The 24,643-nt window shown below is 39.0% G+C and overlaps 1 protein-coding gene across 7 annotated transcripts in view; it reads left to right on the top strand.

Moving 5' to 3' along the window:
• PPARGC1A (PPARG coactivator 1 alpha) overlaps window positions 1-24,643 on the top strand; it is a 686,110-nt gene that overhangs the window by 626,584 nt on the left and 34,883 nt on the right. For all 7 annotated transcript variants that reach the window (XM_021100442.1, XM_021100444.1, XM_021100438.1 and 4 more), the window contains 5 exons: window positions 13,400-13,594; window positions 16,180-16,302; window positions 17,198-17,402; window positions 21,415-21,460; window positions 21,570-21,643. In XM_021100442.1, coding sequence (XP_020956101.1) covers window positions 13,547-13,594; window positions 16,180-16,302; window positions 17,198-17,402; window positions 21,415-21,460; window positions 21,570-21,643 — 496 coding nt within the window. In that variant the 5' untranslated portion in view covers window positions 13,400-13,546. The remainder of the gene's footprint in view (window positions 1-13,399; window positions 13,595-16,179; window positions 16,303-17,197; window positions 17,403-21,414; window positions 21,461-21,569; window positions 21,644-24,643) is intronic.

Here is a 24,643-nt window from a genome sequence, read left to right as displayed (position 1 = left end):
TTAATCCATTGAGCAGGACCAGGGATGGAACCCGCATCCGCATGAATACCAGTCAAGTTCCTTACCACTGAATCACAATGGGAACTCTCTTTTCGTTATTTCTGTTACTATGTTCTCTCATTATGTGAGACTTTCATTAAATGACTTGTTTCCTCCTTTCTTCATTCTGTAACTTTTCAATTTGTAACCAGCTTGGTTTGTATTTCTCTTGTCATTTCCCGTGTTGTTAAATGCACATCCATTTAAAAAAAAATCCAGAGTTCCCATCGTGACTCAGTGGTTAATGAATCCGACTAGGAACCATGAGGTTGTGGGTTAGATCCCTGGCCTCACTCGGTGGGTTAAGGATCCAGCATTACCGTGAGCTGTGGTGTAGGTCGCAGACGTGGCTTGGATCCAGCACTGCTGTGGCTTTGGTATAGGCCAGCAACTATGGCTCTGATTAGACCCCTAACCTGGGAACCTCTATGTGCTGCTGTGGGTTGGCCCAGAAAAGACCAAAAAAAAAAAAAATTTAAAAAAAAAATCCAGTTATCAAGGTCGCTTTTGAAAATGTTACTGTTGGTGTTAAAAGCCACTTTGTCTAACCACATGTCCTAGGCTACACTGCTTGCTACTTGCATGTTTACCATGAATGCATAGAAATCACAGACAATCATAAATGATTCTGGATCTAGAAGGAATTCACTATAAAGTATTTAAAGATTTTTCAGGAGGATAGCACTCAATCTGGCATTAAAAGAAGCTATCTTAAATCCTAGGAGATTGCAAATTTACTCAGATGCTTTGGAAAGCCAAGCCCATGTGGAATACTTAGTACAAAGTCATTGAACAGATGAACTTCTCATATTGTATTTATTCAGCAAGTATGCATTGACAACCTACTACTCCGTGCAGTACCCTTTAATGGAAAATGAAAGTTATTCAAAGGATCTAAGGACCCATCCCAGGCTCTAAACTGCTCCTATTCTCTTGGGGGTGGGCCAGGAGCGGCACAGAGCATTATCAGGAAGTGCACTTTGATTTCCTTCACCCTAGATGGCCCCAGGGAGGACAGCCTTGCTCCTGATTAGCTTCTAACCACCTTGAGACAATTTTCTCTCCTTTTAATGCTATTGCCAGAATATTGCAGTAATCAGATCATTTGACATCGCCTGCATCTTGGCGTCCCCAACCTTAATATACCATCTAGACCAGGTGCCAGGCATCCGCAGCTGCAGTGTTTGCACATACATCTCGTGGTGCTAAGTCTTTAGGCACAAAATAGCATTGGCTTCTGTCGTGGCCTTCTAAGCACTTCTTTGCGGCAGAAAATGTACTATCTTTAGAAATTATTAGTTGTAAGGGGAAATTATTACAAATGTTTCTTACAGAGTCAGTCTAAAAAACATTGCTTGTGCCCAGGGTTAATATCATCTGCTAATTTGCAATAAAACTTTATGAGTCATTTGGAGTTGGCCTCCTTTTTGAAGTCCTAGTGCTGCTGTTCTGATTGATCGATGCTCATGTGGAATGTTTGTTAAATATTTTCTATATTACCTCCTTCTTCCCTCTACCAATATGTAAACCATGAACAAATTAATGTCTTACTCATTGCAAGTTTTCACCCCAGGACCTTTGCACTTGCTCTTTCTTTGCCTAGAATATTTCTTTCTCAGCTTTTATGGCTTGCCACTTCAAATGCTCTCTCCCTCTCTCTCTCTCTCTCTCTCTCTCTCTCTCTCTCTCTATATATATATATATATATATATATATATATATATGCTTTTATGTGCTTTTGATCATTAAAAAAGTCTTAAGTCTAGAAATGTTTAAGAACTGCATGGAAGTATATAGAAGAAAAATCCTCAAGAATCATTCGGTTTCCGGTCTGTGTAATCAAATAGATTACAAAACGAAAATGAACTTTATGATAATGATGATAGTCTGAAAATGCTGAAGAAAGAGGAGAGTGATTGGCAATAAAAATAGCAAAATGCCATAGGGCTAATCAAAAAGAAATTCAGGGAGTAGATAACCAATAAGCTATAATCAACAAGGAAGCATGGGCTGTAAAGCATTTAGGCGCATTAATGTAAGATCTTGGAAATAAGAATTCACACAGAATACATTAAAATATGTTATTGATAACTGTTAAACACTGCTAGAATTGCATGTGTTAGAGGTAATAAATCTAGCATACATGGGATTGTAAATTCTAACTTGTCTTACATGCTTCTCAACAGGCATGAAATAGCAACTTACCCAAACTTGCATGATTGTCAGAATCACTTGGGGATGCTTATCAAAACTGCAGTCTTGAAGTTCCGGTTGTGGCTCAGAAGTAACCAACCTGACTAGTGTCCATGAGGATTCAGGTTCAATCCCTGGCCTCACTCAGCAGGTTAAGAATCCCGCATTACGGTGGTTGTGACACAGGCTGACAGCTACAGCTCCGATTTAACCTGGAGCCTGGGAACTTCCATACGTGTGGCCCTAAAAAGACCAAAAAAAAAGAAAAAAAGAAAACTGCAGAATCTTGGACTGTTCCTCTAGGGAAATTGTTCTCAACTGGCAGCAGTTGTGCCTCCCGGCAAATATTTGGCAATATCTGGAGGTGATTTTGGTTGTCATAATTGGAGAGCTGCTACTGGCATGGAACGGGCAACGGTCAGGGAAATTGTGAAACACCCTGCAAGGTAGAGGATAGCCCCCCCCCCCCCCCCCCACCCCCCCGCGCGCAAAGGATTATCTGATCCACGATGTCATTAGTGCCAAACCTGAGAAGCCCTAATTTAGTTATTTTGATTTGGCGGTATGTGATGGGACGGAAAATCTATATTTTCATCCAGGGACCCAGGTTATTCTTATAAATGCTTGAAGGGACTAATATGAGCTGGATTTCTGGCAAAACCTTTCATTAGAGAAGGACTGCTTGTAGGAGGCTTTGCAGTAAGGATCAGATATGTGAAAATATGAAGAGGAAAGGGAAGATCATTTAAACAGATGAGCAAATCACATTCGGAAGCACTAAAGATAAATAGTAATACAGGGCTAGCAATAAATAGTAAGAGGAAAACTCTGAGCAATGACCTTTTTCTACAAAGAAGTCCAACTCTGCTTCATGAGATGTTACTATATTTCTCCACCCTGGTTCTTACCTGCTGATAATGTCTTTCCAACTCACTTCGTTTGTATCCTCAGATGTGAAAGGTGAATATAGATTAGATGAGCCCCTGCCCACTTTCATTTTTGTCCACAAGTTCTTCTGTAAAATTTCAACATATAAAGAAAGGGAGTGAGAACAAGTCGTTATCAGATATATCTGGTTTGATATCCAGCTCTCTTCTCATTAGCCACATGAGTTTGGGGCTAATAACAGGGTTAATGGTGGTTTGTATAAAATGATGTATGCATAAAGAAATTAACTCAGCACAGGGCTTGTGGGAAGAATTCAGTACAGGTCAGCTGCTGTTTACTATTTTGGAAGTCAAAATAACATCGATAGGTCATAATACTTTTGCACTACTTAAATGAACATAAAAGCGTGAAGTTGGGAGTTTACGACAATGATGGGTATCTTACATCAATCTTAGCAACTGATTATCATGTGTTTTGTTTTGATCGAAGACAGTTGAGAAAAATCCTGCTTTGTAGAAAGGAGTATTTGTAAATGGCTCCAGGTGTTAAACAGCTCATGTTCACATCTCAAGGTATTTTTAAATCTTGAGACCAGCACCAAAAGATTCAACTTGGCAAGTTAAAGCAGTGGTGGCCTCCACCGTGTTTATGATAAGATAAATAATGTGATGGAGTGTGCATATTGTTTTCTAAAAGAAAATCAGTTATATTTGCATATGAATTCAATTATATGAAATATATCATATACTACAATATTTAATAATCTGTCCTCGTAGTAACTGTACAGATATCTAGGGTTCCATGGAACACAGCTTGAAAAACCCTCTGGCTAAGATTAATATATATTCCCAGATTGTAGATGAGTATGTTATAAAGTATAGAATAAAGAAGCTTACTCTAGTCCAATTAGAGTATAGCAATTGTTTCCTCTTGATCAGAGAGCCTGATACTCCTGCATCGACAGATAGTTGATCTGGCATGATTTTTCTCTTGGCTCTTTTGAGATATTTCCAAATTAATTGGTTAATAATGCATTCCAATATCTTTCCAAACACTGGAATTGGTGAGAGTAAATCTCTACACTTACAAGGCCCATCCCAAACCCTTGCTTTAGAAAAGATGCAGGAGAAATGAATGGAAGCTCATTTTAAATTATAGCCCAATATAAACATTATTAATAAGGCACATCTACTGGCACTAAGAGGAGGTAGGAATTAAAGAAGATACCACCATGGCAACAACAAAAGGAGGATGAAAAGTCGCATTATAGTCTTAGAACTGGTTGAGATTTTTTAGTTATCATCCTTCATTTTTATTAAGGATCTACTCTATGTGGCATGTCTTAATAGTGATCAGGTGGACCTTGCAGGGCTTCAGTTTTAGGTAGACTATGGAAAATCGTCAGTAAAATATATACCAAGCGGGAAAATAAACCAGGAAGGTAGATGGAATGTGTCTGGAGTCGTTGGGAGGGGTCTTACTGAGATGGTGACATTTGAGAAAGTGAGGGGATAAAGGGGGCAAGCCATGCGGCCATCTGGCCGAAGAGCCTTCTAGTAAGGGGAGATGGCAGGTGCATAGCCTTGAGGTAGGGGAATGCCTGGCATTTTTGTGGTCTTGTAAGGAGGTCAGAGTGCTTGAAAAGGATTCCTCCTGATAAATGGGGGTGTTGGGAGCCTCAGATAATGTAGGTCTAATACAGAGCAACCAGCCATGCATCTCAGCTTGCAGTTGTCTGGGTTAACCCCCTAGTGGTTGATTATTATAGTACCACTCTCACTCCAGAGTGTTCTGGCTTGTAGCATACATTTATATGGTGATCCCAGGCTAGTAGGTCACACCTAGAACTTTGGCTCTTACTCTTAGAGATGTGGGACAGCATGGAGGTTTTGGTCACAACTGGGGCAAGACTTAGATTTTATCAGGCTCGCTGTCTTCTGTGCTGAAAATGGACCATTGGGATAGGGTGGCAAGGGTGAAAACAGGAAGCCAGTTAGAAGCCTATATATAATCATTCTGGCACGTGCAGTGTAGCCCAAATGGAGTGTTTCCCTTGAAGCTACACAGCTAGCTCGTGGTACAAATCGACTAGGGTCAGTTCTCCTGACTTCCAGTCTGGTGTTCTTTTAAACTCTGCCAGGTTCTCTCTGGGGTTAAACTTCAGGACAAATGGGATGCTTTAGTGGCTCTTTGCAGGTCTGTTGAGCCTCCCGTTTGACGGTACAACCCAGTTGCTTCCTCTTTATGTTGTAAGAAGTAGACATGAAACATCTCCCTCCCTCAGCTCCCACTCTCCCAAAATAGCTTATTTTAAGTGCGTCATCCAGGATTTTCTTAGGCCTTTCTCTTGAACTTCTGTCTTTACACTTTTGGCTCATGTGACCTCTTCAGAATAATGAACTCCATATGTTCGGGACATACTTATTAACTCATGAGTGTGTGGCATAAACTACTAAGTTAGAATAGAGCCCGAGTACAGATGTGAACCTACATTTTATGCCTGCTTAAATAGGAGTGTAAGGATTAACCGAAATTAAATGGACTCCCACAGGTGTAACTCTATGGAGGGAATTCTTTGGTTTTGCTTGCATTTCTTTCGGCCAGACCCTTATTTTATTTTATTTTTGCAGGAATCATCTTCAGATTCTGTTCATTGCTTTCTTCCATTAGAGTGGATAACTGGAAGGAAGAATACATGCACTGATGATGCACTTAGAGTCAATGACAATTGGATATGTAAAGTGCACTCAAAAGATCAGCATATGCACTTAACATAGATTCTGTTTTAAATATGTCCTTGAGGAGTTCCGGATGTGGCTCAGTGGTAATGAACATAACTAGTACCCATGAGAACGAGGGCTCGATCCCCAGCCTCGCTCGTTGGGTTAAGGATCCCGTGAGCTGTAGTATACAGTCGCAGAAGCGGCTCGGATCCTGCGTTGCTGCAGCTGTGGTGTAGGCTGGCAGCTGCAGTTCTGATGCCCTACCCTGGGAACTTCCATAAGCCGCATGTGCAGCCCTAAAAAGCAAAAAAATAAAAATAAAAAATAAAAATAAATAAATAAATAAAAAGATGTCCTAGGGATGCGAACTTGTGTGTGTTGCGGTGGGTGGTGTGTATAGTCACATTTACATACATGATACTTCAGGGAGCCTCTGTGTCCATGGAGAGGTGCCCAGATAGTGAAATAAAAATTTGTGTCCTTTCTGCTAACCACTGTATCAGTACACCCAGCAACTCTGGGATCTCACAGGGCAAATACAGCAGCACTTGACGTGCTCAATGTTCCTTTCCTAGCAGTAAAAGTAGAAGAATAAGCTAACTCTTGGAACATTTGTAGAGAAATGAATAGAGGCCAAGGTATTTAGGTCTTTTTAAATAAGAAATGTGTGTTGTGATGTAAGGTGGACTTTATTGTTTCAACTTTTCTTTCTGTTGGATGTATATGCTTGAGATTTCTTAAGTCATATTTTTTTCTGCCTTTAAGTGACCACGTTTTTTTTTTTTTTTTTTTTTTTTTTGCTTTTTTTTCTTTTTTGCTTCTTAGGGCCGCACCTTGGCATATGGAGGTTCCCAGGCCAGGGGTCGAATCAGAGCCGCAGCTGCCGGCCTACACCACAGCCACAGCAACACCAGACCTGAGTCTCGTCTGTGACCTGCACCACAGCTCATGGCAACGCCGGATCCTTAACCCACGGATCGAACCTGCATCCTCATAGATCTCGTTAGATTCGTTTCCTCTGCACCATGACGGGAATGCCGAGCATCCCATTTTTAAAGTCCTTTATTCCATAGGCCAATCAAAAAGTGAGTGAAGATTTTAGAGACTCTTCCTATTGAATGGGATAGGAGTTAGCTACCAAAAGAAGTGCCATGTGGGGATTCTGCTCAATGTGGAGTGTTAGAGAAGCAAGAAAATGTAAAGTGGATTGTTGAGCATTCAAGGAGAGAAAGAGAAGAGGGAAAAAGAGTTGTTCGAAACAGGTATTCAAAACATTTAACAACCTCTTCAGCAAAGACTCAGACCACTCAGAGCAGACATGTGCAATCAGCAATTAGTGACCTCATTAAAATATTTTAAAAACCCCTGCCACCGCTCAAATTCTTTTTTAGGGGTCTAATTGAAATTGCTATTTTTTTAAATTTCGGTTTGGAAAAAAAAATTTTCTTTCTTTATTTGGAATTCAGCTTCTTGCGAATCTTGAATCAAACTTTATACATCCAAACCGAACCTGATACACCCAAACTTGTTTTGCCTTTTTGTACGTGAAACAGAGGTCCAGCACTTTACGTACCTCAATTTGGGAAAGGGACTGCTATGATCAATTGTATTCCTCATCTGAATCCCTGAATCTATCATAAAATTCATTTACTCAGTTATTTGCTTCAACTCCTGGTGGGGTCGAGTGGAACAAATAATCCAAAATAGTGGATAATCCAAAAATGTCATTTATATTTGGCTTCGGAATACATTACCAGATGTTACTCTAGCAGATTTCCCTTCTTAATTAGGCCTCACTTAAAGGAGGAGTTAATTTTGTCTTCATTAGCTGCTTCCAAATCAGCAGGATGGGGCAAGAAGGAAACCCATGGCATGCTGGGTATTTGGGAGGAAACTGGGCCCAGTGCTAAAAGTCAGCAGTAGATCCTGCTCAAGGGATGAAATTCAAATAGGGATAATCAGGATGATGGGTGTGTCCACGGGAAATGTTTTTTTTGCACCTTTCTCAAAAATTCTCGGGACTTTATCAACTTTATTTTTCCCTATGACTCGTGGTTGCGGAGAAATTCTGTAGTTGGAATGAAGCAGCTAATAATCCACAATTTTCGTAGTAAAAAAAATAGGTAGAAACTCAGAGAGGTTAAGCGACCTCTCACACAGACTGATCTCTGAGTAAATAGCACCTAAGGTCCTGAAACTGATTAATGAATCATAAGAAGACCCCACTGTTTCCTTCTTATTGATGATTTGAATAATGAGGAAGCAAGAATTCTCCTGGCCTAATTCGCATTAAGAGAGCTCACATAATGAAGCTGTGATTAAATGGCTATTAAACTATTTTTATCAAACAGAGATCAAGCGAGTGTGAGAATCTGGGGACGCAGAGTGTAATTGCAATTCTACGAGATGTGGGAAAAATGACTAGCCTAAGCTGGGCATGGCCCTTCCATAATAGCCTGCATTTAAAAATCTCTGGGATGCCGCATGCAGTTTTCACTCTGTGTTTCTCCCTTCAGGTGTCAGCATCTCAGAGTCCCCCATCTCCTTAATTTAGTGGATTTATTCACTCTGTGTGCAGTTGGGTGAATCGAATGCCTTGCCTGGCCCACCACGTGTAACCGGTTGGAAGATCCTTTGGCCAACTGCTCACAAAGGAGCCAGGCCTTTGTATTATACACTGGATCCCACATTTCCATCTCGAGGTGACTTGGGACATGTGAAAGGGCAGAATCTACCTTCCTTCAGCTGTGCCTTTTGAATTATAGCACACTTAGTGCAGTTCATAAAGGGACCCAGCAGCCTCAAGGAGTGGTAATGAATCTTCGGGTTTTATTGGCTATTCTGACCTATCATTTGTTAATGACGTGACATTGCTTCGAATTTGTTGCACATTTTCAGTGGTGGTGGGTTGTTCGTATATACATGTATGTGTATCATCTGTCACTGGAAATTCTTTACACCTTGGGCGAGGTTTTGTTGCTGTGCCTTCCTTATTCCTAGAGAGCCCTTAGAGATGGAGGAAGTGTTACAATCACATGGACCTTTATTTAGGTCGGAAGAACAGCGGCAGACTTCCTTTGTGGAAGGAGAGGCCCAGGTTGAAACCCACCTCGGGAAATGCTGCTTGATCGCCAGCCACAGAGCTTAACGTGGAAATGCCTATTGCGTGCTTCCTACCGTCATTTACCTCTGCCTCTCTGTCCGCAGCTGTGACTGAGCTCTTGGTGTAGTTGTAGATGGCCACCCAACTGGTGATCTGCTCTCTTTCACCCCTCGGCTTTTCTTTTCCTAACTTAGATGGAGCTAGTATTTTTATACAAAGAGTCATTTTGAACACTTGGAAAGCAATATTGGAGCAGAGTCTTTGAAAGGTTATCTTGTGATGTCATTTTCCTGACTAATGTCTTTCCAAGCCGTGTCACCTGTGAACAGACAAGTGTTCCTAGGCCAGTGTGCTTTATCTACAGCATCTTTGATTTATTTGCTCTGTAAATTGGGACCAAAGCAATAATGGAAAGTGACATTAATTGTTTAACTTGGTTCGTTTTGCCATGTGCATTGCCTTCTCTGGGGTGTTTGTTGAAACTCATGCCAAATTAACTGAAATTACCAGAATGAGGGACAGTGTCCACTTAGCTTTACATGTAGGAATTTCTGTTGGGCTTCAACATGAAAGTTTCAACATGGAGTTCCCTGGTGGCCTACAATCACATGGACCTTTATTTAGGAGCTAGCAATGTCACTCCTGTCACGTAGGTTTGAGTCCTGGCTCAGTAAATTCTGCAGGCTGCGAGTGCAGCCAGAAAGTTTTTCTCATCAGTAAACATGAAACTTTTTTTCCCAGTCTTCTATGATTAAAGAAAACAGAATTTGAAATTATGACATTCTTTTCTTTTTTAATCCAAGAACAGATTTATTAAAACAATTGTCTTAGAGCACTTCTCTGAGTCACACATACACAGGGTTGATAATAAGAAAGGTTCATTAGGAGTTCCCACTGTGGCTCAGCGGTAACGAACCTGAGTAGTATCCATGAAGATGCGGGTTCAATCCCTGGCCTTGCTCAGTGAGTTAAGGTTCTGGCATTTCTTTGAGCTGTGGTGTAGGTCACAGACACGGCTCTGATCTGGCTTGGCTGTGGCTGTGGCTGTGGCGTAGGCCGGTGGCAGATGTAGCTGATTCAACCCTTAGTCTGGGAACTTCCACATGCTGCTAGTGTGGCCCTAAAAAGAAAAAAATAAAAAGTTTATTAATTATTTCTAATGGACATCGACTATAATAAACCACGATTACAATCCCACTGTTCCATGCTGATTTAAGACTAGCCTGGCGTCCCCACATACCTCAGCACACACACACTACGCCAGTCTTTCACTCTACCTCCCCTCCCATTGTGGTTTCAGTACAGAGGAGAATTTAAATAGTAGGTGGATTAATCAGGTCTTGTAAATTAATTATGACATTATCAAGCTCCAGTATTTCTGCCATTGTATTTGGTGTACATTCACCCAGCCTTATTAAAGAATTTGGAGAAAACTAGTTAATTTAAGTGTTCTTTGTCATTTTGACTTGATTGGAATTACCGTAGTTTGTTTACACGAGGGATAGAACTAAGACGCAATTGTATTATGTGATGGAAAGCAAATAGTGGCTTGTAGTATTGCTGGGAAACCAAACGCAAAATTTAAATCGGAGTAAACAAAATCACTCATTTATTGGTAAACATTCTTAACTATTTTCTTGAGTTATTTTTGAGCTTCAATGAAATAAGCCTTTCTGAAAACTGAGATACCTGGGAAAAATATCCTGTTAATTGAATGTGCGTGTGTGCAGCATGCGGGCTCGCGCGCACATGCTTGTGTGTGTACATGCATTTGTGTGTGTGTGTGTGTATGCGTGTGTGTGCTTGAGACATTTTCAAAGATTACTTTTACTTGGTAATATGGGGATGTTTATATATAAATAATATATATTTTTATTTATCTATATATTATATTCATATATATTTATTTATATATATAAAGATGACAATATACATTTCATTTAGATATAATTTTTATTCAGAATAGTTTAATAACCTGAAGTTGATTTTTGGTGTGTAGGGGAATTAAACTAATTAAATAATTAAAATAAATTAAAATCTCTCCCTTTAGGGAGAGACTGGAATCTTTGGGTACCAGATTACAATCTTCTACAGGAAATAAGGGCAAATTATGTCAGAATCTTTATTGTTACGGTTACATGGACAGTGTCCAGAAGAGTCGAGGGTGAGGAGTATAGTCAATAAAGTATTATTATTGGAATTCTCATTGTGGCTCAGGGGTGACAAACCTGGCTAATATCCAGGAGGATGAGAGTTCTATCCCTGGCCTCGCTCAGTGGGTTAAAGATCTGGCATTGCCCGGGAGCTGTGGTGTAGGTTGCAGATGTGACTGGGAACTGGCATTGCTGTGACTGTGGTGTAGCCTGGTAGCTGCAGCTCTGATTTGACCCCTAGCCTGCTGGCGGGGGGAGGGTCTACTTCTGTATGCCAGGGGTTTGGCCCTAAAAATATACATATATTCTTGTTGTTGAATTGAGCAATTTGATTTTAAAGAATTGGTCAATTTATGGAAGGAGTAGTGCCATTTTGCGGTTAAGATTTCACCCCTTCTGATTAGGATTTATCTCCTGCACTAGAGTCTAAAAACTCAGAATTGTCACCCCACCCTGTGTGCCCCAAATGACTTGACTCACAATATCAAGTCCAGAGGCATTAGGGAGATGGCATCAAATATTTAAAAAGCTGAATAAAATCTACCACGAGTACATATGGCTCTTCTTGGCTTCTTGGATCCAAATGCGAAAGACATTTTGCTCCTGGATGGAGACTCTTCAGTAATGAGGAAAAACAATTTTTATGTGAAAATAAAATGGATACGTGATAAAGGCCTGCCTAATTTGTCTAGTAATACAATTTGATTTTCTGATTAGCTGTCTTATTCTGTGATTCTTGTAATTTTGTCAGGTCAATTAACTGGAGTTCAGTGGTAGAGAGAAAGGAAGTGTGGGCACTGCTGGCTTCATTAGATGTCAGCAGCTTAGGTGCATTTTGTAATAGAATCTGTGTGGGATAATTTAGCTGATATTGTTAATGTCATAGCGTACAGAACTTAAGGAAATGACTTACAAAGCAGGTCAGATTGGACGATGTGAAGTGCTAAAGGAAGGAAAAGAAAGGGATCTACACAGTTTGGGCAAAACTTGCAGATCGATGAATTATTTAGTAAGTAATCAATGACTGTCTATACTGTAGGCCCAGCCTTGGCACTGGTTACCCAGGTACCTAAGAATCTAGCACCTAGCCCTATAAACAAGATGGATAATCCCCAGTTTGGAAGAGTTTGAATTTTTTTTTTTTCCTACAGAGTGTTGAAATAAATCAATATTTTCTATTATAATGAATTGCTTACAGGTTCTTTTATTCCATTGGCAGGGTCTCAGAGGGGCTGTTTTGTCTTGTTTTCTTTGTCTTTCCAACACCTAGCATGACCCTGACGTAGAGTAGGTGTTCAAAAATATTTGTGGAATGAATTAACTGAAAATTAGCTTTCCAAGAAGGTGTTGGTGGTGCTGAGTGTGGCGGGTGGGAAATTAAAATGTTTGCAAGAGCCCCTGTTAGAAGGACCGTTGCCCTAGAAAGTACTCCCCACCCCGGCCACAAGAAAAGAATGAATTTAAGAGATGTTATAGAGTAAGACTCTACTCTGTGACTGACCAGGAAAACACTCACGGTAGTTCCAGAGTTTAGGGTCTGAAGAATTGTTACTCAATACTCAAATGCAGAAAGTCAAGAGAAATAGCAGGGTTGTGGGTTTTTTTCTTTTTTCTTTTTCTTTTTCATAAAAGTTCCTGAATTTGGATTTTGAGATGAGGGAGCTGTTATCAGGTAGAAATGTTCCGTAGGCAGCTACAGATTTATGACTAAAGTTGGGAGAGACGTCAGGGAGAGAAATAAATGACTGTGGAACGTTCAGTGATGAGATTATAATTGAAACCAGGAACGTGTTTAGTTTCTCTTAGTACGGGTTCAGTTTCGGGTGGTGTTCAAGCAGAGGGTTATCTAAACATTTCGGGGGGCGGGGGTATGCTGTACAGGAGATTGAAACGCTATAGCTGAAGATGCCATAGATGAGGGTTAAAATTCTCTCAAGCCCTGAGGGTCCTGAATCTTCTCTTTTGCTTAGAGAAACAAGACATCAACATGTGGAAAACAACTCTGAACTGGATGGAATCATGATAAGCTGTATTAATATTGACACAATAAATAGCTAAATCGGACAGGTGAACCACTAGAGTTTGATACGGTACAGGTATTAATTAATTGTGTGGTTCAGACCAGAAGTGAATTTGGAACTTGAGGAAGACCTGACCTTTGTGTTCTGGGGTGGACATTGACAATTTCACGTAGAACCCGCCCATTTGGTTAAACACATTCAGTCCATGCGGACTCATACGGCTCTTCGCCGCCCAGTGTCAACTCATTCATGAGGACTTCTGTTTTCCTGTTTTTGCAGAAGATAGATGAAGAGAATGAGGCAAACTTGCTAGCAGTTCTCACAGAGACGCTGGACAGTCTCCCTGTGGATGAAGACGGATTGCCCTCATTTGATGCACTGACAGATGGAGATGTGACCACTGAGAATGAGGCTAGTCCTTCCTCCATGCCTGACGGCACCCCTCCGCCTCAGGAGGCAGAAGAGCCGTCTCTAGTAAGAACCCTTCCTACTGTTTAACAGGAATTGGAGTTGCCTCTGGCTACCCGCTGCATGGGTATGATGTAGTAACAATAAGGTTTGGATTTTTCATGTAGACTGATGCCAAAATAATCCCCAAGCACACTCAGCATTGCAAATTCTGTGATTCTGTGTTTAAAGATGTTGATGATATCGTCTTTGTGTGGTCTCGCTGCAGTTTTTTAAAACTACCTTTTGCTCTTTATTGGTGTGGTGTTATGTCTTAGTATTATGTATGTTCACGGTGAGAAACTTAGAAAATGTAGACAACTACAAAGAATAGACAAAAAAATTCACCTGCCATTTCAAATAACCTCTAATATCGAAGAGATTGAAATCTCCTCTTATTTTAAGAGATATCATGGACATGTTTGTGAATTGTATACATGCATACTTTTGAATGGTTGCAGAGCATTTTATTGTTTGGAGATGAACTAATGTATTAAACAATCCCTTATGGTTGGATAGTTAGTCTTTTTCCTGTTTTTTTCATTATCGTAAATTATATGGTAATTGACATGTTTGTAGTTTTATTCTCATGCATATTCTTTTAGAAATAGAAGGTAGATCAAAGAGTATGTAATATTTTAAGGCTTTGGATCCATAACTCTTATGAAGATTGAAAAATAATAGCACATTTGCAACCTAAGTTACCTAAATTTATGGTAGGCAATGAAGAGTAGATTTGTGGGCAATGAAGAGTGAATTTTCTTTTCAATGCAGTGCTTGACTAGGATTTTATTAGTTCTAAGACACAGTTTACCTTCCCAGGTATGGTAGCCATTTGTCATCTGCCATAAATCTGATGTAAGAACGCATAATATGAATTATGGAATGCCATCCTGCAAACTTTAATAATGCACTTTGGCCCACTATTTAGATGTTGTTTCTCTCTAGTCTGTAAGTTTTTAAGTGTTAAAAATACTCCACATAAACCTATGGAAATCCTACTTACACTCCTTTGCTAGAGACTATCTCAGAGGCTGTTGTAGCGTATGTATTCCCCAGTTTTCCCATGTGTTAGTGTCATAGGCTTTGCTCTCTAGTACTCTGATTTCTTTACATTGATACCCAATGATTTTATCCACACAATTTTTTTTTTTTTTTGTCTTTTTGCCATTTCTTGGGCTCCTCCCACGGCATATGGAGATTCCCAGGCTAGGCGTCCAATCGGAGCCATAGCTGCTGGCCTACGCCAGAGCCACAGCAACGCTGGATCTGAGCTGCATCTGTGACCTACACCACAGCTCAAGGCAACACCGGATCCTTAACCCACTGAGCAAGGCCAGGGATCGAACCCTCAACCTCATGGTTCCTAGTCGGATTCGTTAACCACTGCACCACGACGGGAACTCCAATCCGCACAATTTTTTCAACTGGGTTGTCTTGTTGACTCAGAGTCATACTGCGTGACTGAGCCAGGAGATCCTAGAAGGTCAGTAAGTCAAATGAAGAGACAAAGGTCAAGACAGAGGAAATGGTTTGTCTAAACCAGAACCCACATCTCTTGATCTACAGGCCAGGATTCTACTACTTAGAAATGCTTTTTAGTGATAACCACTCTTTTATCCCAAATACTTTGATCAGTAGTGTTTTTTTTTTTTTTTTGAAAACACTTATTTTATTGAAGTATAGTTGTTAGACAATGTTGTATTAATTTCTGCTATACATGAAAGTGATTCAGTTATATATACACACACACATTCATATTTGTTTCCATTATGGTTTATTACAGGATATCGAATATAGTTCTCTGTGCTATACTGTAGGACCTTGTTTTTCCCCCATTCTATATATAATAGTTTACATTGAATTAGTAGTGTTTTATACTTGAATGTGAAACAGCATTCAAAGCATCACAGAATCGGGAATTCCCATTGTGACTCAGTGGTAACGAACCAACTAGTCATCATAAGGATGAGTGTTCAATCCCCGGTCTCACTCAGGGGGTTAAGGATCCAGCATTGCCACAAGCCGTGGTGTAGGTCGCAGACATGGCTTGGATCTGGTGTTGCTGTGGCTGTGGTGTAGGCCGGCAGCTGTAGCTCTGATTCGATCCCTAGCCTGGGAACTTCCATATGCTGGACGTGCGGCCCTAAAAAGCAAAAACAAACAAACAAAAACAGAGCACCACAGAATCTTTCATTGATTGTCACTCGATTCATTTGGGTTATTGAGAGGACAGTGTACAAACTCTCTCCCGCATCCCCCAACTCTTCTTTTAGCAAAGCAGCTTTCCCCACCTCACAGGTATTTGGAATCCTTTTAGGAAGATCCTTGGGCCTTATTTTGTCTAGAAGAAAAATTATGGTAGACGCTACTGAGTCTCAAATGTAGGAAAAGGTAACACTTTCACAGTTGGTAGTGTAAGGCCAAACTTTTTCTTACCTTTTTAAAAGTAAGTTTCCTTTAGCATTATTGTGTGCTAAAGTGGGCTATAATTGGAATGAATTCATCTTTGTAATTATAATTAATTTTAAGGTGAAAATTTCAATTACTTATTCTAATGCTTAAAAGATGCGTAACTTTTCTTGCTTTCCTCTTTCTTGATGTGTTTCTAGCTTAAGAAGCTCTTACTGGCACCAGCCAACACTCAGCTAAGTTATAATGAATGCAGTGGTCTCAGTACCCAGAACCATGCAAACCACAATCACAGGATCAGAACAAACCCTGCAGTTGTTAAGGTACAGATGTAAAGTTATTATTATTTTTTTAATACAGGAGAAGTAGCAAGGGTTTGGTTTTTGTTTTTGTTTTCCCCTTAAAGCTTAAAACAAACAATAGGTTTCTATGTATTAACTCAGCTGAGATCCTGCAGTGGCTTCATAGCAGTGAAACAGATTATGAAATTGGACGCCCAAAGCAGTACTCTAGCTATTTTAAACTAGGAAGATTTCATCAATGCTTTGTCTTTGGACAACTGAAATGAAAGCATCCACTGTCTTTTACTTCTTGCCTACTTTATTAATACATGCAGCAGTGTGGGCTCCAATAAAATTTGCTGATAGGCTGGTATCATCTATGAGTGATTTTAAGATGCAGAATTGCCATTTTGCCAGCTGTCTAACCTGAGAAAGATTGCTCTAGAATCACCACAGAAGATCTATCTCTGCCATTAATTGGATGGAATGATGGCAATGACATAATTCGGTTAGCGGGCTGTATTAAACAATGTTTGTCTTGCCATTCACTGTGAGTGAAAACGGAGCGTTAAGGGGTACTTAAGAGAATTGTGAATACTGGGCGCCGGCAATCAGTGGCAAATTAAGGTTTAAACCGGCTTATTTATTTATTTTTTTTTATTCACAGGAAAGGCGCTGTAGGGTCTTGTTAGTTACATGTTGCTGAGTAGGAACATTGAAATGTAGGAGAAATGAAATAAAAAGCTGCATAAATGTCATTTAGGAATTTTAAATGTAATTTTCTTTCCTTGTTCTGCAAACAATTATTCACAGCTCATAGATCTAGTACACTTAGACTGAACACTTCATTGAAAATCTCATCTCTTCAGAAAACCTATATCCATTCTGATAAGGTTCAGTTCACTAATTTTAGCTTTCTTTATGCCTTGTTTTTAAGACCGAGAATTCATGGAGCAATAAAGCGAAGAGCATTTGTCAACAGCAAAAGCCACAAAGACGTCCATGCTCCGAGCTTCTCAAGTATCTGACCACAAATGATGACCCTCCTCACACCAAACCCACAGAGACCCGAAACAGTAGCAGAGACAAGTGCACCTCCAAAAAGAAGGCCCACACACAATCGCAGTCGCAACATTTACAAGGTAGGCTGGGGACCAAAGCACACACTGCAGGCGGTCGGGCGGGCGAGGTCGCTGAGGGCAGAGCGAGCATGCGCGGGGCGCGAGGCGAAGGATCCCTGAACTGCAGCTTTCCGTTCCATCCGTGACTCTCCTGTAAGCAAAACCAGCGCTTGGTGATAAGCTGGGGGGGAAAACAAAACAACTTTCCTTGGACACAGGTTGAACATATCTTATTCAGCTGATATGCAGCCTAATTCACAATCACCAAAAGGGCACCTGAAATGTTAACTTTGGGGGGGGGGGGTAGCATAGGGTATTGCAACATCAGATGAGGTTTAAATGAATCTCTGAATTGCTGAGATAATTGAAGTTCTGAGCAAGCTGGGCTAGCCAATTCATTAAAGAGCTTTTATTTTTTTCCCCTTCCATTAATGGAAAAAAAAAAAAAAAAACCAAAAACCCCAAAACGAGGCACTGTTGATTTGCTCTAGATCCCTTAAGAAATAGTAAATAGTATTTACTTGCTCGCTGCCAGTTGTGCGCATTCTTCTTTTTTTAGACTACATGGTATACTCAGAACTTTTATTTTGTAAATTAGGATTTGGAAATTCCTGGATACTTTAAAAATTGCTTTCTATTTAAAAAAAAAAGATATTGCTTATATTACACTAAACATCTGGGTTGATTTTTATTGTCCCCATGCGTTACTAGAAGGCTGATATTTCTGAGGCAGATCAGGGTGATTTGGGGAAAACCTCTCTTGGCAAAGATAAAATTTTCTTTATTTTTGGCATCTTCCCTCAAAATATTCTAGTTGTAGAGGCCCAAAGAGAGCTCGTTGAAAGTTGCTGTTGCTTTAACGTATTTAACTTCCACGTTATCTGTACCTTTAACTTTGTAGTGGAAGCAGGCACATTCTAAAATAGCAGTTATAAACATCCACCTCTTTTTTTTTCCTTTTGTTTCCCCAATTCCCCTTCCAGCTGCAGAGTGGTAGCCCTTGATCCCTGTTTTGAACCATGATTATTTCATACAGGTATGCTGTCGCTGCTGTTTTTAATACGTCTTTTCTTTCCCAGTGTTTTGAATTTCCCTCTCTCATCCCTACCTCATCATAAGCCCGGGATTTTCTTAGGCTTTTACTATTTTTAATTGGCTCTAAATTAGGTTTTCCCTGGTGGATATCTCGAAATCACTGCCCATCCCTTTATATCGGTTCATGGAAATATATTTACTCAAGTGGGTCATAGACTCTTGGTTTGCTTCGCCCTGATTGGCCTCTCTTACGCATGCGCTGAAACAGTTTTCTCAGCGCAGAGCCGGCCACAAGATTCTGGGGATGAGCTGAAGGATCCGCTGGGCTGCTCTCTACCAAGTTTTAGTCACAGTTCATTTTCGCCAGCTGAATTTGAATTCCTCAAACTTCCTGAACCTCTGTGGTCAGTGAACCTAGCCTAGCAGGTTTTTGTGGGATTGTTGATGTTATCATTGTTGTTTTTAATTTAGTTGGCCTTTTCGGATTTTGAGGGTTTTTTTTCAGTCTCTCAATGCACATATCATTAAATATTATTGTAATCTATTACAAACCATGGCAGCGAGGAATTCAGTTGGCTGTGAAAGACATATTCTTTAGATGAGACCTGCTATATGGAGATTTTTTTAAGGTGTATGTTTGTGAAGAGGTATCAAAAGCTTATCCTAGGGCAGAAGAAAGACTTGGCAAAAAAAAAAAAAAAAAAAAATATATATATATATATATATAATAATCCCATAGTTACTTAACGGTCTAAAAGAAAACAAACGTGTAAATGTGGCTGACTTAATAAGCAACAGGAAAAAATGAGTTTCAAGGATTAAATTATTATTCACAATTTTAATCTAGAAAATGTATGAACAATTACAGATGATAACTAAGGGGGTTTACTGAAGTTACCTTACTTAATGTGTTGTCATTTTTTCACACTGAACTTTATCTGTGCTCTGTATAACATTGTGGGGTCAAGTTATTTTCACTTCCCTAGCACAGTAGTCTGGACTTCGGTGATTGTGGGTGTCCCATTTATTCATTCATTTGCTAATGCATACATTCATCTCAGATACCATGACTTTATGAAAAAGATGCATTCCTGTCTTCTTAGAGTCTCTGTTCTACCAGTCATTGGCACAGAGTGGATTAAACTTCCAGTCAACCAAATCAGTGCTTCTCTGGTGGTAGTTTTTGTGAGCATGGGTTTATTCTGGGATTAGATTCTGTATATGCTTTGAAGCTATACCCTTCCTGTGGCCCTCATTTCCTGTTAGCATTTTTGTCCCATGAAATATGATCACTGCTTGTCCCTCTCCTTCCATTGCCATAGGCCTGCCTTCTACCCAACTGTCAGAATTTTGGGGGTCTTCAATTTGAGTGTTTCAAATAGCCTAGCCTACATCTTGAAAACTGGAATTTCAGTGACTGATTTTCAATGTACATTATTGTGTGACAGAGCTCATAGTTCCTATATGGTGATATTTTCTGTAGAATCTGTTTGTGTTATTGTAATTATTAGTTAACATGGTAAAAGTTGGTAGAGTTTCATCATAAGTGTGTTCTTTTTTGAAAAGGCTCATTATATCAGACAAACTCAAAAAATTATGTCAAACAAGTTCATTATCTGTATATATGAAAAAGCCAATCAATCAATATGCCTAATTTGTATTAGACAGCGGGAGCTTCATATTTCTGGATGCACTTTGGATACATGATAAACCATTCAATTGTTTAAAAATGAAATCTAAATCTACAAATTAAATATGTAAATACTATTTATCTGAGTAAAATACCTAATTTCAACCTAATTTGGACATAAATAATATTTTCACATTTCAGAGGACCTTAATTACTGAGGTTGATTAATTTACTTTAACATCTACTGAATACAATTCCTTTTACTAATAGGAGAAAGAAAACATATTCTGGGCCCAGCTCTGCCAGTAACTAGTTTTATGGCCCTGGGAAATATGATTTAGCATCTTAGGTCTTGTTTTTCATCCATAAAATAAGAAAGTTAATAAAGACCTTTTTGGTTTCAAGTCTATGATTTTCATTACATAAATAATCTGCCTCTTGACTTTTTGAAAATAGTTAATGAGTAAAAATTGAAAAAACTACATACATGTAAATATAGCTATGGCTATCTCTCTCTCTATACATACACACACACACACACAGACACACACATAACATGTGGATGCCTATCTCAGGTATGTTTCTCATCATGTTTTCCCCTCCTTCTGTTCAAAATACAAGACTGCCAAGGAGAAGCAATTGAAATTTTGGAGTGAGAAGAAGATTCTTACTCCACCCTTCATAATTGGGAAATGCCTCCTGTAGGAGGTAAGATTTAAGAAGCATAAAAGGACGTAGATGAGCTCTCTTTGCAAGTCTATAGATTTCTCAGTCTATAAACATAGTATCTTTACTTTAGTTGTCTATTAGATTTGGGGATCTGAAACCCTCTTAAACTCTCTGGTTCAGTGTCCACAATTTGCTATCGTATCGCAATTAATTTTCAGTGATTGGAATGGTTATTGAGTGAGCTCTGGCCTCGTAAGAAATAAGCTATTCTCAGGGCTGGTAATAAAATTATACGTTTTAGGAGAAAAATCAACTGAATGTTCATAACGTTCTGTCGTCTTGTAGTTACTCTGCTGTTTTCTTGTCTAAACAAACTGTGTACTCTATTCCAAATTAAAATAGAAAACATTATTTCTCTCTGACAGTATGATGCAAATTTTGTATCCTTAACAGGGGTGCTACATTTTGGGGAAAATGCTATATTTGTCTGTTTTCAAGTGATAGTTTGCTGCAAATGCAAATATTGTTTGGAATTTGTTTTAGCGTAATGGACTGTTGTCTGACTTTGATCCAATATTCAGGGCTTTCCTTACTTTAGTTTTCCAGTTTCCAGTTTCCAACATGACTGTTGTAGAAAGAAAACAAATCCGAGAAACCTTCAATATTTCATAATTAGTTTCCTTTTTTTTTTCCCTTTAGCCAAACCAACATCTTTATCTCTTCCTCTGACCCCAGAGTCACCAAAGTAAGTATTAAGAACTGTAACCATTTTCAGAAAGGGAAGGGGGTTCTAATACATTTGGCTACAGCAACTCCATTTCAGTTTGTTTTTATAAATGTGCCATATCTTCCAGTGACCCCAAGGGTTCCCCATTTGAGAACAAGACTATTGAACGAACCTTAAGTGTGGAACTCTCTGGAACTGCAGGTAAGCCTTACATATCACTTGGACGTTTTGTGGGGGTGAGGGTATGTGTGAAATATCTATTGAACTATAAGATGTAGTCTCTGTGTGATTAATGAAGTAAACAGAGTACCAACAACATGGCATAATAAGTTAAATATTTTCAGTTGTTTATTTATTTATTAAGAGGAGACATTTATTGTGTGTCAGACTTGGGCCAGACTCTCTGCTGTATATTATTGATCTGGATCCACAAATAAACTTATTTCGGATGAAGACACCACAACTTGAGTAGGAGGATAAATTAACATTTATTGGTCTTCCACTCAATAAATATATCAAGCGTATAAATGTTTTTGGCAGATTTCATGACGACCTCATAAGGATGATGTTAGTTTTGTTTTTGTTTTTTTTTAAGATGAGAAAATAAGGTTCAGAGATACAAAGGAACTTGCCCAAGATTACAGAGCTAGAGAGCAAGAGCCAAGGATTAAACTCAGGTTCACTAATTATCAATGCTTCACTTGAAATATTTTCTCACCCTGCATTATATACAGTATAATGCTCTCCTATGTATGTTACCATTTTTATCTTTTCAGTAAAGTAGAAAAATAAAAAATATGACCATTCACCAAAACAAAATGTTCTTACATTTTTAAATAAGAGAAATTTCCTTTACCATTTGGACTTGTGAATTTCTTTGGCCAATCTTACTTCACATTCTGAAGATGAAGAAGCTTTAAAAACTTGAACTAACCTTTGAGAAACTACTAAACCAAAGAGTTCCTAGGTTGACTTCTGAGTTGGTTGCGAATGGTACCGTTGAACTAAGGCCTTGGGTTTTGATACTTGAGCCACACCAGAAAGTGAATCAGGATGTTTGAACAAGAAGTTCCTTGGATCTGGCCATTTCTGATAAGGGGAAAGGAACAGTAAGTTAAACAAGATGCTTTCAACCAGAACTATGGTGCCTACACGCACCATGGTCGTTGTTGCTAAGTTTAATTTCACACTTTGAGTTTGCTAAATTACCTCCTTGTGAAAGGTCTATCGCATGATTGCATGATTTGGTCAAGCAATAGAGCAGTTAATTTCATAGCATTTATATATATTTTACCGTGTGTACATATATGAATATGTCCTTATGTATTCACTTATGAATCATGTACATAACATCACTTCTTAAATAAATCAAAATTACATATATGATTATAAGTAACGTGTGTGTGTATATTATATGCAGTTGAAGGCTTCCTATCTAACTAGTGACTGAGTCTTTGGTGGGTTTATCGAAACAGTTGAAGTTTGGTCATTTAACTTTTGCTTAAAACATACAAATATGCATTCAAATATAAATTTTGGGTGTAAGGCAAAGAGATTATTGCATTGAACAGAAATGTACTTTCTGGCCCAAACATCACCATTAATGCATTATAGGTGGTATATGCTTTTCATTTCTTGCTTTTTGAAGGAAAAGAATTAAGGACATTTGTGTGGTAGTGTGAGTGCAGAATCATTCTAGATTTTTTATATTTTTTTCTGTAAATCATAATCATAATGCCCCATGCTTTCCCAGTGTTTCCTGACACCACCCGTCTATAACGAATATGACAGGCCTGCTTTTAGTGACATACCTTTCTTGAGTCTTTTTATAGAAACAACTTTTCTTACTCATATTTCATTCATTTACATAATCTTTGATTATCTTACAGAATAATTCCTGTCAGCAGTATAATGGACAGTAATGGATCTGGGAAAATACACTATCTTGGCTCCTAGCAACAAGTTAGCTGAAAGGAATCTATTAACTACCAGTACTCAGATTGTTATGAGTATAACTTACTTTGTTTTAGAGAGAGCTAAGAAGGCTCTCACTGTATATCATGATACTAGCTTTCCATTAAAGAATCACTTTTTGTTTTTCTCTGATTATAAATAATATAAGCGTACTCTAAAAAATCAAAAATACAAACTAGTGGAAAATAATTATTCATAATTCTAAATTGTTTTCTATGGGTATTTTTACATCTGTGATAATTTCATAGTCACATAATTTTGCATTGTGATTTTTCAATTAACATTTTAATAAGGAAGTTTTATATCATCACAGACCCTTTATTGTAGGTTTTTAATGTGCTCTATAACATTAGTTTGAGTAGTTACATCAAAATTTATTTGATTATACTTTTTTGTTTTATTTTGCTTTTTCAGGGATACACCTAGGGCATATGGAAATTCCCCAGGCTAGGGGCCCAATTGGAGCTGTAGCTGCTGTCCTACAACACAGCCATAGCGATGCCAGATCCTAGCCGTGTCTGCAACCTACACCACAGCTTACGGCTCACAGCTCATGGAAGCACAGGATCCTAAACCCACTGAGCAAGTCCAGGGATCGAACCCACATCCTCATGAATACTAGTGTTCATTACCATTGAGCCAACAATGGAACTGCCTTGATTATCCTTTCATTGTTATAATTTAGGTTGTTGTAAAGTGCTACCATTTTGAAATAGCACTGCGGTGGAAATCTTTGTTAATACTAAAAAGTAGTATGGTGTTATGAAAAAGCACCTCTTTTTTTAATTTCCTTCTTGTCAGAAGTGTTAATAGTTCTCTTATTGTTATACGTACTTTTAAATAACTTAGTTATCAAGTTGAAAGTTTACTAGGCTCCGGAGTTCCCATCGTGGTGCAGCGGAAACGAATCCGACTAGGAACCATGAGGTTTTGGGTTCGATCCCTGACCTCACTCAGTAGGTTAAGGATCCGGCATTGCCATGGGCTGTGGTGTATGTAGGTCGCAGATGAGGCTTGGATCTGGTGTTACTGTGACTCTAGTATAGGCTGGCAGGTAGTTTCAGCTCCGATTAGATCCCTAGCCTGGGAACCTCCATTTGCCGCAGGTGTGGCTCTAAAAAGACAAGAAAAAAAAGAAAGTACACTAGGCTCCACTATTGAAAGGCAGGTAGAGATTTATAGAAGATACTTCAAAAATACTTAGAATCCTTACAAATATGTACAGTG

Source organism: Sus scrofa, chromosome 8 (genome assembly GCF_000003025.6).
Source record: "Sus scrofa isolate TJ Tabasco breed Duroc chromosome 8, Sscrofa11.1, whole genome shotgun sequence".
Taxonomy (NCBI): Eukaryota; Metazoa; Chordata; class Mammalia; order Artiodactyla; family Suidae; genus Sus; species Sus scrofa.
Note: the sequence above shows the minus strand (reverse complement) of the source record. Positions and strands in the feature narration are given on the sequence as shown.